This window comes from Rhipicephalus sanguineus, chromosome 3 (genome assembly GCF_013339695.2).
Source record: "Rhipicephalus sanguineus isolate Rsan-2018 chromosome 3, BIME_Rsan_1.4, whole genome shotgun sequence".
NCBI lineage: Eukaryota > Metazoa > Arthropoda > Arachnida > Ixodida > Ixodidae > Rhipicephalus > Rhipicephalus sanguineus.
The window spans coordinates 135153138-135167420 of NC_051178.1; the positions used below are offsets into that span (position 1 = coordinate 135153138).

Below are 14283 nucleotides of genomic sequence, written 5' to 3' on the forward strand. Positions count from 1 at the left end.
TTTCTTTTCGCACTCCACCGATTTCTATGTCTCTACCTAAAGGTTGGTACGCCGTGCTACGCGGATTTAGTCTGTTCGAATTTCTTGCCGCACTTAATTAACAAGAATGAGATGGATGACAAGCACGGAAATGGGTGTTATAACATGCGGTCTCGTATAATGCGCCCGAAAACACATATACAACGTAGGTTCGAGGTAAACCTTTGTCTATTTGTTCTCTGTAAAGCTGGGCACGGTCCAGGTGATATACTGCGGTACCGGTGGGCAACGTCCAGATTTCGCGGACAACCGGTAAAAGTAAATAACACGTCCCGATAAAGTGACGTAAACAGGACGGAAACTAGAAGCGCCAAGCTCCTCTCATTCATTCAACATGGCCTTGAAAATGAGCACATAAATAAACAGTTGCTACGTGTGAAGATGTACTCAGCGGCTCCGAGTCAATGGATGCAACATAAAGCCCCCTTGACATCACTGCAATATACTTCCCCCCCGGGCTCCCGTATCCTAATAACCCCGTAACTGAACGAGTATTTACGTAATAAATGATTAATATTACGTTAGCCGCCATGTTATACTTAGCAGGTATGATGTAGCGCTGTTAAGCTCGAGGACGAAGGTTCGAATCCCGACAGGACGGTCGAAATTTGATGGGTGTGAAATGCAAGAACACCAGTGTACTTAGACTTAGGTTCACGTTAAAAAACCCTCCAACTGGTCAAAATTAATCCGTAGTCAATCTGTAACAATACGGCTAGCGGCATATTCATATCGTGGTTATGGCACGTAACCCCTCAGAAATTAATGCTCTTGAAGAAGGCAGCGCTAAATGATGCAGACGAAGGTAAGGAAACGCACGATGCAATATCAACTCGCCCAGCAAACCATCCTACATAATTGGATTTCTTTCTTGATCATTCATTTATTCCGTCGAAAGCTACTGACCTTGTTACTTAATGCCCCTGCAAGCTGTCACGCCCTAAGGTTGTTTCACAACGAAATTGATCGTTTTGCCTTCGTTCCGGAGACATCAAGCCATGGTGCACGAAACAAATGTTTCGAGGATCCGTGACATTACATGGAGCTTATAACTGCATGCTTAGCCTAATTGTGTCGCGAAGCAAGGACCAAAAGAACTCACTTGGCGCTCAGGAATACGGCGGAGACGACGAACAGAGAAAGGAACATCCTCCGAGTCATGTCCGCGCAGCAGAATTATCGGCTCGGTGCGCGTGTTCGCGGCCGTCTTGTAGGAGAGTCCTCTGTCGTCACTGCCGACGCCGAAGATCCGGCTACTGTCATCTGCCCAACACGCAAACCCGCCAAATGACTGTTTGCTTAGGCGTGAGCCCTGCTGGCGAACTCTTCTCGCGCACACGGGAAGCCGGCCAGATGCGCGCGGTATTGTGGGCAGGGCCAAGGAAGACGATGCGCGAACGCCTATATACGCTCGGCCTTCGAAGTTGCGTGCAGCATGGCGTCAAGGGGGTTGAAGCATTCTGCCCTACAGTACTGCCGCGCATGTGAGCTCCTCGTTTTCCTCAAACGTCATCGTGCACCCAGCCTAGGATCTGCTGCTCAGAAACGGTCAACCAACCATAGGCGTCGGCAGGGGGGTCAGGCAGGGGGGTCAGGGAGGGGGGTCCACCGACAAAGGTGAAAAAGCGTAGGGCGCGAGTGCCGTTAGGCCGATTGCGCTGCACAGAACTTGCGAGTTGCGTCCTGATACCGGACCAATGGCGTGCTGCGTGGTTCCCGCGGGGGGCCCTGATAAGGACGTCGCCGCCAGAAGGCGACGGCTGGGCTGGCCCCTGCATGCATTGTGGTCGTTCAAGGCAGGTGACCGGCTATCGGCGGCCGCGCTGCTCGACGCCGTCGCCCACCGCGCGGTGCGGACGATTTCTACGCGCTGATATCGGAGATAGCTGCAGTCGTCCGGTATCATTCCGCTAGGTACTTTTGTTTCTTGCCCTTTTCCTTGATGCTCGAAACTGGACGCACGCGGGCGCTCGGTGGCGCCCGCGTGCGGTAAGGAAACGCACGATGCAATATCAACTCGCCCAGCAAACCATCCTACATAATTGGATTTCTTTCTTGATCATTCATTTATTCCGTCGAAAGCTACTGACCTTGTTACTTAATGCCCCTGCAAGCTGTCACGCCCTAAGGTTGTTTCACAACGAAATTGATCGTTTTGCCTTCGTTCCGGAGACATCAAGCCATGGTGAAGGGGTTGCCAAGCAATACAAGAGAAGGGGTTGCCATGCAATACAAACTGTCACGGTCTCACACCGTTGTCAAGAAGGTATCTAATGCGCTCTTGGTCTGAAGGATAATGATGCGCTGCCGAGGAGCACATAGACGAATGACCACAAGAACACGAAACGGAGACGGACCTTGCGTACTGACAACTTTTATTCTGTTACTGACAGTGAAAGATGACGTGTGCAATGACACAATAACAGATCCAGAGAGCACGTATCTTAAACACATGAAGCAGTCATCGGAAGTTCGCTGACCTTTCGGTGTATGACAAGCTCCAACTATGCGTAGCTGTGTAGAATCAACGGATATCTCAGACGACAGAGATTCCGTTGATCCTGTGTGGTTGTCGCGACATAGTACACAACGCTGAGGAGGACATCCTCGCAGGGGTTCCTGCGGATGTCCTTCAGCGCTTATCACATGACACCATGCTCACCAGAGTCGACGCAAGCGTTCGTGAATGCACGCATAAACGGAAGGCTTTCGCAACTGTTGTACAGGAAATCTGGAGTATATACACGTACCCGGTCGTCGTGTCTATGACGCGCACTTTCTCACATATTCGGTGGCTGTTGCCAGACAACGTCAGAAATTTATCTTACTAGTTGTCGATCGTTATGCACGGGGTATATACTTTTTCTGAGAAGTTTAGAAAAGATGCCACATTTAAGATTTCCGGGTGATGACTGAGAGGCATAACGGTATGACAGAAAGAACCCAAGAGACTACGCGTAGAGAACGGTTCTAGAAATAGGCCTGATCACCTTTTATCATTTACCGCGGGTCGAAACGTCAGAGCGTCAACCCTTGTATAAACAAGAGAACTTAATGGAAAAATCCACCCACTACTCGGTCAGTCTCCTGAATTGGGTATGAGCCACCGTCAGTGGTCATCAACACCAACAACTAACAGTCCATGGACTGAAGCCGAGAAAAGAAACCGCGGTGGTATTTATTCTTTTTAGGGGTGCAGCTCCTTATGCCGTGGGTCTGTCCATCCTCCGTTTGTTTGTTTGTAGTAGCCACCTCTAGTTCTTGAAGTGCTCACCAGATGGCGTTGGTGGCGCTCGCTATATATATATATATATATATATATATATATAATTGCATATAATATCGCTAGATGGTGCTAGTTTTAGTATAGTTCCAAAGGAACCAAAGGAATTGGTTGGAGAAGGCGGAAAGAAGAGGCTAGAGGAAGAGGTAGAAGAAGCCAGGAGGAATGTAAATAAAATGGCTGAAAGCAAACTGCTTTCGTTGGAACTTTGCATGCCGACGTAGACGATGTGGAACGGGACCCCATACTTACTGCGGTGGACGTTCTCTGTCTTACCGAGACGTGGAACGCCAAAAGACCATATATCAAAGGATACGTTCCAGTCGTGTGCATCGATGATGCAGAGCGTCCTGCAGGTGGTGTGGCCGTATACGTCAAACAAACAGAAAAGGCACAAGATCTGAAACTACTACTAACGACACAGAGCCAACGGTGAATATGCTGCCATCGATTTTGATGGATGTATCATCATGACCATGTACCTTGCACCCAATTTTTCGAGTGGGAATATCAAGACATTCATTGACACGGCATTGTGTAATTATGACAAGTACAAGAATAGACCATTTGTGTTAGTTGGTATGTCGATATTACCGAAAAGAATAATGAGTGGTTAATACAACATATGGCAGCCAAATATGCTCTCACGTGCACGTCCTTTGATCATATGAAACCAACGACCATCCGAGGGACGTGTATAGACCTGGTATTTTCAAATTTCCAATTGCAACCCTACAGGAACCGCTATACCTTCATTTCACGGACCATAAAGCCTTGATATGAAGGGACAACGCAAGCCAAGCATAATCTAATTAAGAAAAATAAAAGTTTGATGTTTGTAATATACGCACAGTGTTTCTCACTCTTTATATGATGATTGATGGGGCGTTACACGGAAGATTCACGGTTTACCGATGATTCCCTCCGGAGCTTCGCCCCCTCATCATCATTAACCACGTGGATATATGCTATGATTATTTTTGTCTGACCTTTCTTTTTAATTTTGTTTCATTTGAATCGCAGGTTACCGCTAAACTATTGATTTCTAAACCTACTCTTTCATGAAGCTAATTAATTTCCCAAACAAGGCACCGTCAGATTCATGGCCAACCCCCCGGGGTGGGTTGCGCCGAGTATGAGGAACAACCAACCAACTAACATGCGTGGTTTTCAGAGTCGTGTATCAGTCATCACTCAAACCGGTGTTGTTCTGTCCACCTTGCCGCTTCAAAGAAAGCCTTCGAGTATAAAGACTGGAAGCCGAGCCACGCAGGTGCACGTCTCCGCTTGTACGTTATCTAAATGACGCCACTTCCTGATACCGAGCACAGTGGGCCGACACGTTGTGCATACATCTGGCCTCGCGTCCACGCGGAATTTACCACTCCTCCAGCGCGTTTCGAGGCTAAAGTTAGCGACCACTGATAAGAAAGCATCGCGTGTCATTAGCATCTCACACGATGACAGATATATTTATATAAATTCAACAGCTGTTCGCAAACTATTCAGTCCCATCGTTACAATGCGGTTCTCTTGAACGCTTACCCCCTACGGTGGTCTAGTGCAAAGGCTCTCAAATGGGGGTCCGCGAAGCCATTTTTGGGGGGTTAGCGAAATCCATAGTCGAAAAAAAAAAAAAAAAAACGCGTTTTTTGGAGGCACACTATTCCGTGACAGAGGCCCCTTCTGACTTTTGGTCTGCTTCACCGCATGACATTTTTGCATTGCGGCAGAGCTGACTTATGTTTCCCTTTCTTCATGCGATGGCTGTAAAGCTCTTGTTGCACTTTGCTACGACATATGCACGCCAGCCTACTTTTGCTAGGCTTGAATATTTGAAGAGCAAACATAGCTAGAAAGAGGTCGAATGCGGTTGCAGACCGCGCAACTTAGTGACAAGCTGTGGAGATAGAATTGGCGTGGCGCTTTAGTTTGACCATTCTTTGCCAGGGAGAAATAAAAGGCACCTATTTCACGCTGCATGTTGTCTTAATTTATGACCCTCCTCCCATTTCTCTCCCCGCAAGGGGTCCCTAATCACTCCCACCGGTCCACAAGGGGTCCTCGAAACATCCATGGTTGGGAACACTGGTCTAGTGGTTATGGTGCCCGACTGCTGGCCCAAAGGTCACGGAATCGAATCCCGGCCGCGGCGGCCGCATTTTCCATGGAGGCGAAAATGTTTGAGGCCCGTGTACTAACTCTACTCAGATTTAGGTTCACGTTAAAGAATCCCAGGTGGTCGAAATTTCCGGAGCCCTCCACAACGGCGTCCCTCATAATCATATCGTGGTTTATGAACGTTAAACCGCAACAATTACATATTATTATCTTGAACGCTTAGACAAATGAGGAAGGTGACCAAACAGGATTTTCCATGCTCTTGTGTTCTTTATAATTACGACATGACTTTAAGGATGAGTGTTAAACTGACTTATACAAAATAACGGTAACTTCGAGTGCAGTTTCGTACGATTCTTTCATAACTGATGGCTTTCATTAGTTCGAGCTTTCTGCGAAAATCAGTATAGTCGGCGCCATCTAAGGTCGCCGTCCAATAGCTCCTAAGCACCAGATATGAAGAAACAGTGAAGGAATCATTAAGAACAACTGTAAAATTGTATATCTGTACCATAGATGGCAAAAATTACTCCCCAAAAGTAATTTAATTACAATGTTAATTACTTTTCAAGAATTCTTCTCAATGTAATGATGCAACATTACAAGTACTGAAATTAGTTTGAAATTTGTTGAACAAAAGTTCGCTATTCGATCATGCACAACTCATGTCCACTTTATTTACACCACATATACGCTGAAATCTCCGAGATCTTTGTTCAACGTCCCACACTTGAGGTCCCACACTTTCTGGCGTCACGTGCTACGTGACGCCAGAAAGGCAGAAAAAGAGTGTTCCACACTCGCCGCCATGGCTGCGATTGGCGCTGACTAACACTCCAAGGTTTAAGTGCACATATATACCCCATAAAGTGGACGGGAGGATGACCGCCGCCGTAGCTCAGTGGTAGAGCATCGGACGCGTTATTCGAAGGTCGCAGGTTCGGTCCCTGCCGGCGGCAGGTTATCTTTTCGTCCACTTTACTTTCTTCACATTTATATTCTAAATACTACAGATAACACCCCCTATACTTTCCTTGGCGTTATAGTCTGTTAGTTCTCATTAATATTGTGTCTAACAAAGAAAAACGAGCCCTTAAGATTCATCTTCTCTCCTTCACACTTGAGGTTTGGCACTCAGATTAACTTGTCTTACTTTTACTCACTCTTTTCGGCAATCTTTTTTATTCCATAAGGGAAGCGGACATGCTATATTTTAATCAAAGGTGATTGGGAAAGTAATGAGTAATTTACTTGAAATTACTCGCTTGCAGTAATTCATTACAATACTGAATTACCAGCCCACGAAAGTAATTCATTACATTAATGATTACAGCGACAAGTTAGTTAATCGCTTTAATTTCATTGCTGCCAAGTACAGAAGAAAAACGCCCCTCAAACCTCTTCAAGTGCCCTTCACCCCCAGCCTTTCACAGGCCATCCGTTTGCCGATAACCTGCGGCGGAGACACGATTGCACCGTTAAAAGAGAGTATTGTTTCCCGTACGCAGCTCTTATCTGTTAAAGAGATAGCGAAGATACCGAGAACCGCAATAGAGGAGCTTACTGAGGCATCAAACGCGTAGTTCGCGTATGCAACTTGTGCTTTGTACATAACGCTTGGTTTTGCCGCGAAACTGAGATCTGCGGAAGATAAGGAACGTCTTCGATCGCAATCGTCATCGAAGATAGGAGGCTGGATTGAACAGCGCTTCCTTGTTTGGTGATTAGAGAGCGCGAAAATGAAGTTTGCCTTGTTGGCGCTGTGTGCGCTGTGCAACGGCGCTCATGCGTGGTTCGGTGCCTCCATGCGAAGGCTCTACAATGGGTGAGTACAAGATTGCGATGGCCTTTTTTTTTTTCTACAGCGACAACCTTTAAATGGTAACTAAAGGTAAGTGTTAAGCTAAGTTGTAGTGATTAGTGTGTCGCGTTTCTGTAATATATAGCAAAACGGCCGTTCTTCACGCCTTCAGAAGGCCCGCTACAAGCCACAAGATAACAAGAAACAAAAGCAGCAGGCGACGCCATCTTACAGTTCTCGCGTCAATTCGCGATGGCGTCGGTGCAACACCGCAGCGACATATGCAACAACACTCGAAAACATATTCAGCGCTAGCAGACAATGACGTATAAGAGGGACGACACCACAGTGCGCAAACTTCAGCAACCTTATTTCCAGGAAGCATCAACATTTTTATCAGCCACATCAGTGCAATCACTCGCCAACCAGAAAGGCTCTCTCCGTATCTAACAGGTCGATTGATGGGCACTAACACACGTGTCACTATTGGGAGAGATAGCTTGGGCTTCAATAATGGTGTCGTTTCTCTTACGTCCTCGTCTAGCGCTGAATATGTTTTCCAATTCAGTTTACCAATACGCCCAAAATGCCAATGCTGTAACAACATGCTTTGATTAAGTTAAGTGTTCTAATAATAATAATAATAATAATAATAATAATAATAATAATAATAATAATAATAATAATAATAATAATAATAATAATAATAATAATAATAATCAATCAATCAATCATTTATTTAACGTGCCCAGGAACAACCGTAAGGTCTTTGTGCAGGCGCACGCAAAAAAAAAAACAATAAAGATAAACAATACAATGCAGACAGTCTTCAGAAATAAAAAGAGCAAAAACACGTAGACAAAGAGAAATGAACACAAAAGGGGAGGAGTAAATAAGACAATATGAGAAATATTGAAGGGGAATAAAAAATTAGATTGCACATATACAACTATGCGGAAAGACGGAGAAGGGAAGACTTTGTACATTGGGCCATACTATGTCAAAACAGTGCAAAGCTCGGATAAAAACAATGATTGTGGACTATCAAAAACGTCAAGATCAAGAAAATTAATATTATAAAGACTTTGTATTCTGTGAACGGTAGTGTTGGAAGAAGCAGGCGGGTACATGAAACGGTCTGTTCTCTCTGGTTAACTTACGCGGAATTCGAAAATTAACACAATTGAGAAGTATAGGGCAGGATATGATACCGTGGACTAGCTTGTAAAGAAATAAGAGATCAGAGCGATTTCGTCGGCAGTGAAGTAATGGCAGTGATAATGATTCAGCAGTATTTGAACGAGATCCAGAGTCATTTTTAGCAAAGCGATGGTTATATATGCTGAGGAATTTTTTCTGGTCTCGTCAATGGTGTTACCGCTGGATTGAGCAATGACATTCCATATCACGGACGCATACTCAAGTTGCGGAAGACATATTGCCGTGTACAATTTGTGTAGGGCCATGGGAGACCTGAATTCTCGAGATATTCAATCATCTTACATCAACAACAACAACAACAACAACAACAACAATAATAATAATAATAATAATAATAATAATAATAATAATAATAATAATAATAATAATAATAATAATAATAATAATAATAATAATAATAATAACTGGAGTTTTACGTGCCAAAACGACGACACAATTATGAGGCACGTCATAATAGAGGACTCCGGGTTAGGTTCAACCATGTGGTGTTCTTTAACGTGCGCCTAAATCTAAGCACATGGGCGTATACATTGCATTTGCGCCGCACCTTGCCTGAAGTGTTTTGTTCAGCGATAAAGGATGCGAATGTATTTTAAAGGAACCAAGTGCTCCTTAAAGGGACATTTAAAAGGCTTTTCTCATATTAGTGAATTAATCAGGCGAACAGGCTTAAGGTAAATTCAATGAAAACCAAAGTTATCGTGTTTCGCGCCAAAAATAAACCCCTCGTCATTCACAATGATATTTACTTTCAGAATCAACGCATTGAGTTGGTTGAAGAGTTGAAAATTCTTGGAGTATATTTTTCCTCTAGTTTACGTTGGGATACCCACATCAAATATCTTTGCGGTAAGCTATCTGCGGTTACCGGTGCTTGGCGCGCTGCCGCGCATTTTTGCCTACGGGGGCAAAGCTGCAAATTTATTATGGTCTGTTCCTGTCATATGTACACTATTGTTGCTTTGTCTGAACAACAACTTCAAAATGCAACATGCAAAAACTAGTAATAATTAAAAAAAAATTGTCCGCTATATTGAAAATGTTGATCGACTTTCAACCACAGATGGTATATTTCTCAAACACAAATTACACCGCGTTGACAGGCTATATGAATATAGATTATTAGAAAAAATGTACTTCTCATCCAAAAATGTTCAGAATTACTTTACGTCACTCGCTAAGCTAGAAACCAACAACAAGACGAAGTGCACACGAAACCCTAAGGTATGGAAGGTACCTTGGTCCCGGAACAACTACAGCCTGCAACCACTAACTCACAATATTCCAACCATACTCAACCGGTACAAACACACAGCCGCATTAAATAAAAAACATCTGCGCGACTACTTTTATCTTTATAATAACTCATTACCCTGCATTCTTGTACGAAGTGTCAATGTTACATTTTATGTATATGTGTGATATATGCTGATCTGTATGTATAAAACCTTTCGATGCGAATGCTATGTAAAATCACTTGGTGACATGTGTCATGTGTGTGCTATTGCCATGTAAGGGACCCTGGGCCTTCGTCAAGCTGCTGCAACATTTTGCCCAGGTGTCCCTCCAGACTGCTTTTCTGGTAAATAAAATTGAAATTGAATTGAATCCTTCACAATACCAAAATCAGCACGCTTGCCGCGAGAAGACGCTTGGTAAGCGAGAAAACGCGCAAAAAGAAAAATGCGGGTGGCGATCAAGGAGGTTATATAGATGCCACCTTGAAGTTCCCGCACCAATTGCCGTGACGTCATAGATTTTTGACGGCGTCTACTAAGGCCTAGGTAAGTACATTGACCTCTGAGGGGACTAGAGACTTAGCATATCAAGTTTCAGGATATTTTGCTGAACTAATGTCGCCAAAAAAGACGAACTCATGTTTGAAATTCGTGACGCCACGTGCGAAGATTTCAGCGCGGAATATAAAAATGAACCTTTCACCTTAATTCTCTCTTCCATTAACGACACTAGAGTTTTCAGAGTATAATTTAACATTCAAAACATATCCATTGTTTCACTTTAGTGTCCCTTTAAAAGCAAGTTTCGGAATGCTATGACGTGTCTAAACAACCTAAACACGAGACATGTTATACACGCTTGTTCAGCTAAGTGAAATGGCCTTACCGGAAGGAAAAACCGAACCACGGACGTCTTATCACTAGCAAGAGCGTTCCAGAGGCTACCTTGAACGCAATGTCGCCGACTATACCTTCGCGCGTGCACACAACCGCAGGCCGGACAGCGTCCGCAGAGCAACTTCGCAGCTGGACGACGTGGGCGAACCACTCTTCCTGACTCCGCTCATCGAGGCTGGCCTGCTGAACGAGGCGCGATACCTCAGCCGCGTCGGTTCGCTCGGGGACGTGCGAGACTTCCCAGGTCACTCAGGATTCCTTACGGTCAACAAGACATGCAACAGTAACCTGTTGTTTTGGTTCTTCCCGGCCAAGGTATGTATACGTACGCTGCTGAAAGGTATACCATGTGTCTGTATAGGCGCGCGTATACGGTTCTCCGTTAGTGGGGGCCAAGTTTCGCCCCCGCCCTCGCACCCGGTTGGTCGAGTCGAATAGAAAACAAGCTCTGCAATGGATGCAAAAATGAAAATGAAGCTGTTGCCGTGCAGTTTAGCATTATGAAAATGAAGCGATGAGATGCTTCTCACAACGGGCTGCCATTGGTCGCCGCCTTTCCGGAGGTAAACTGTTCTTTGAATGCAACGTCACGGGTCCTCGGCCGCCATTGTTGTCAAAAAACATGCGTGGCCCTACCCTGCACATTAAAAAATGACAAAGGTTCGACTGCCTAAAGCTATGGAGCAGAATTGGCGGACCCCTTTAGATGATTAGGAGAGGCGATCCCCCCCCCCCCCCGTTGCCACACCTCCCCCGCCGCCCCTGTGTACACGCCTGTGAGTGTCTGTCAATTCTTTGTCCATCCGCTGCCGCCTGGTTCCGCTTCCAGGAGAACCCAGAGAAGGCGCCCGTGGTTCTGTGGCTTCAAGGCGGACCGGGCGGTTCCTCTCTGTTCGGACTGTTCGTGGAGCATGGGCCGTACCTCGTGGTTAAGGGCGGCGTGCCACAGCTTCGCGACACCACGTGGGCTCAGCGTTACTCGATGCTGTATATCGACAACCCGGTCGGGGCCGGCTTCAGCTTCACACAGGACGACCGAGGCTACGCTCGCAACGAGGAGGATGTCGTCCGGGACCTGCACGAGGCCCTGCAGCAGTTCTTCACGCTTTTCGACGAGTACGCGGCTAACGACTTCTATGCAACAGGAGAGTCGTATGCAGGTGAGCTGGCGTTGCAGTGCTTGTGCGCACTTACGGACTTAATTGAGAACATTCTTACTGTGATTTTGAGTGCCAAAACAACAATATGATTACGGCGCACGCCGTGGGGAATGCGGGGTTGGGGGGGGGGGGAATAAAGGATTAATTTCTACCTTCTACCACCTGAGGTTCTTTAACGTGCACCTACATCTAAGTCCACAGGCGTTCTTGCACCTCTCCCCCATCGAAATGCGGTCACCGTGGCCGGGAATCGAACCTGCGTCCTCGAACTTAGCTGCACGACCCCTAACCTGCCAAGATATCGCGCGCAGAACGTGACGACGATATTCGCAAATTAAGAAGCATATGAAACCCGCATTGCAGTATATACAATCTTCTTTTCATCAACCGGTTCTGAATGTGGTTGATATTACTGTTTTGACATGTTCATTTCTTCTCTATGAAGCTTTCTTCCGTGTTCTAAGATACGTTCTGTCATTGACATATACATAAGACTGACCGCAACGTGCGTCATGCAGCGTTTAAACAACTCTGCACCACTCTGAATGTTTTTCGTTAAAGGTATGTATAAATACATGTGATTTGCATGTGTATAAAGACATTTGAGAGCATGGGAGACGTTGCATGTGTGCACATAGATGATACACATCATCTATATTAAGTGCAGCTTCGTGAATATCACTCCAGTTGCACGGGCGTTTGTGTTCTGGTTACAGGTAAATACGTGCCGGCAATCGCGCATGCCATCGACACAGCCGTGGCGCCCAGAGTCAAGATCAACTTGCGTGGCGTCGCGATCGGAGACGGAATGGTCGACCCAGAGACCATGCTCGATTACGCCGACTTCCTTTACCAGGTCGGCCTCGCAGACCGACGACAAGCCGACCATATACGCGCCGAGACTACCCGGGCCGTCATCTACATCAAGGAGGGACGCTACCTGGACGCCTTTCTCGTCCTAGACAAGCTCATAAACATTGACGCCCTCTATCAGCCATCGTACTTCAAGAACATAACCGGTTCAGACTCGCACTATAACTTCCTGTTGTCCAAGGATCCCGAATTCTTCGACTATTACAAGACATTCGTCGACTCGCCCGCCGTGCGCAAGGCCATCCACGTGGGTAACCTGACCTTCAGCAACGGAGGCGCCACCGAAAAGCATCTTCGGGAAGACGTCATGCAGTCCGTCAAGCCGTGGCTCGCGTCACTCATGGACAAGCCGCAGTTCAAGGTGCTCATATACAACGGCCAACTGGACATCATCATCGCGTACCCGCTGACGGACAACTTCGTCAGCACCATCCCGTGGTCGGGCAAGGAAGCTTTCGAGAAGGCGGAACGTAAGATTTGGAAGAGACCGGACGGAAACAGTGTCGCAGGTTACGTCCGCAAAGTGGGAAACTTCACGCAGGTTCTTGTTAGGAATGCCGGTCACATCTTGCCTTACGACCAGCCTGAGGTTGCGCTCGACCTAATCACACGATTCATCGACGATAAACCCTTCGCTGCGTGAGATCCCTCCGGGCACCAAGGATATTTCGAGCAGTACATTTATTTGGCGTAATTGTACGTAAATAAAGCGGAAAGTGAAGGGAATCCGTGCGCTAAATATAGAATGATTAGCGACGCTAAATGAAGCCGAAGAGTGGCTTTCAGCCAGCGGTCTGCACAGTTTGCGCGAACGCTGACCGATGCGAATGCAGTTACTAATATACGAACCTTGGACAGCATTTCACTAGTGATGCTGACAGCAATAGGAGCTACATTTCGGGTAAGAATGAATGAATGAATGAATGAATGAATGAATGAATGAATGAATGAATGAATGAATGAATGAATGAATGAATGAATGGCAGTGCTTTCTTTTCTTCTTACTTTTTATCTACGTTGGGATTCGTGTACGCGCAGAAGTAGACTTCACAGAGTCCCAAACCACCACTGGTTTATTTTCTTTCTTTTCCACCGGTCCCCTCACCACTGGTGGAGTGGTTCTGGCCGGAAGATAGATAGATAGATAGATAGATAGATAGATAGATAGATAGATAGATAGATAGATAGATAGATAGATAGATAGATAGATAGATAGATAGATAGACATACATACAGGACAGACAGGACAGACAGACAGACAGACAGACAGACAGACAGACAGACAGACAGACAGACAGACAGACAGACAGATAGATAGATAGATAGATAGATAGATAGATAGATAGATAGATAGATAGATAGATAGATAGATAGATAGATAGATAGATAGGCAGGCAGGCAGGCAGGCAGGCAGGCAGGCAGGCAGGCAGGCAGACAGACAGACAGACAGACAATAGATAGATAGATAGATAGACAGATAGATAGATAGATAGATAGATAGATAGATAGATAGATAGATAGATAGATAGATAGATAGATAGATAGATAGATAGATAGATAGATAGATAGATGGATAGATAGATAGATAGATAGATAGATAGATAGATAGATAGATAGATAGATAGATAGATAGATAGATAGATAGATAGA

At 45.5% G+C, this 14283-nt stretch overlaps 2 protein-coding genes across 3 annotated transcripts in view; one reads left to right on the plus strand and one right to left on the minus strand.

The window, feature by feature from the left end:
- The window catches only part of LOC119387214 (uncharacterized), a 77816-nt gene that overhangs the window by 5470 nt on the left and 58063 nt on the right, over window positions 1–14283 (minus strand). The gene's annotated exons all lie outside the window — the stretch shown is intronic.
- On the plus strand, window positions 7132–13311 carry LOC119387213 (probable serine carboxypeptidase CPVL). Its single transcript, XM_037654531.2, has 4 exons — window positions 7132–7268; window positions 10699–10915; window positions 11430–11760; window positions 12477–13311. Exons 1-4 carry the CDS (start codon window positions 7183–7185, stop codon window positions 13274–13276), a joined length of 1434 nt encoding a protein of 477 aa, XP_037510459.1. The 5' UTR covers window positions 7132–7182; the 3' UTR covers window positions 13277–13311.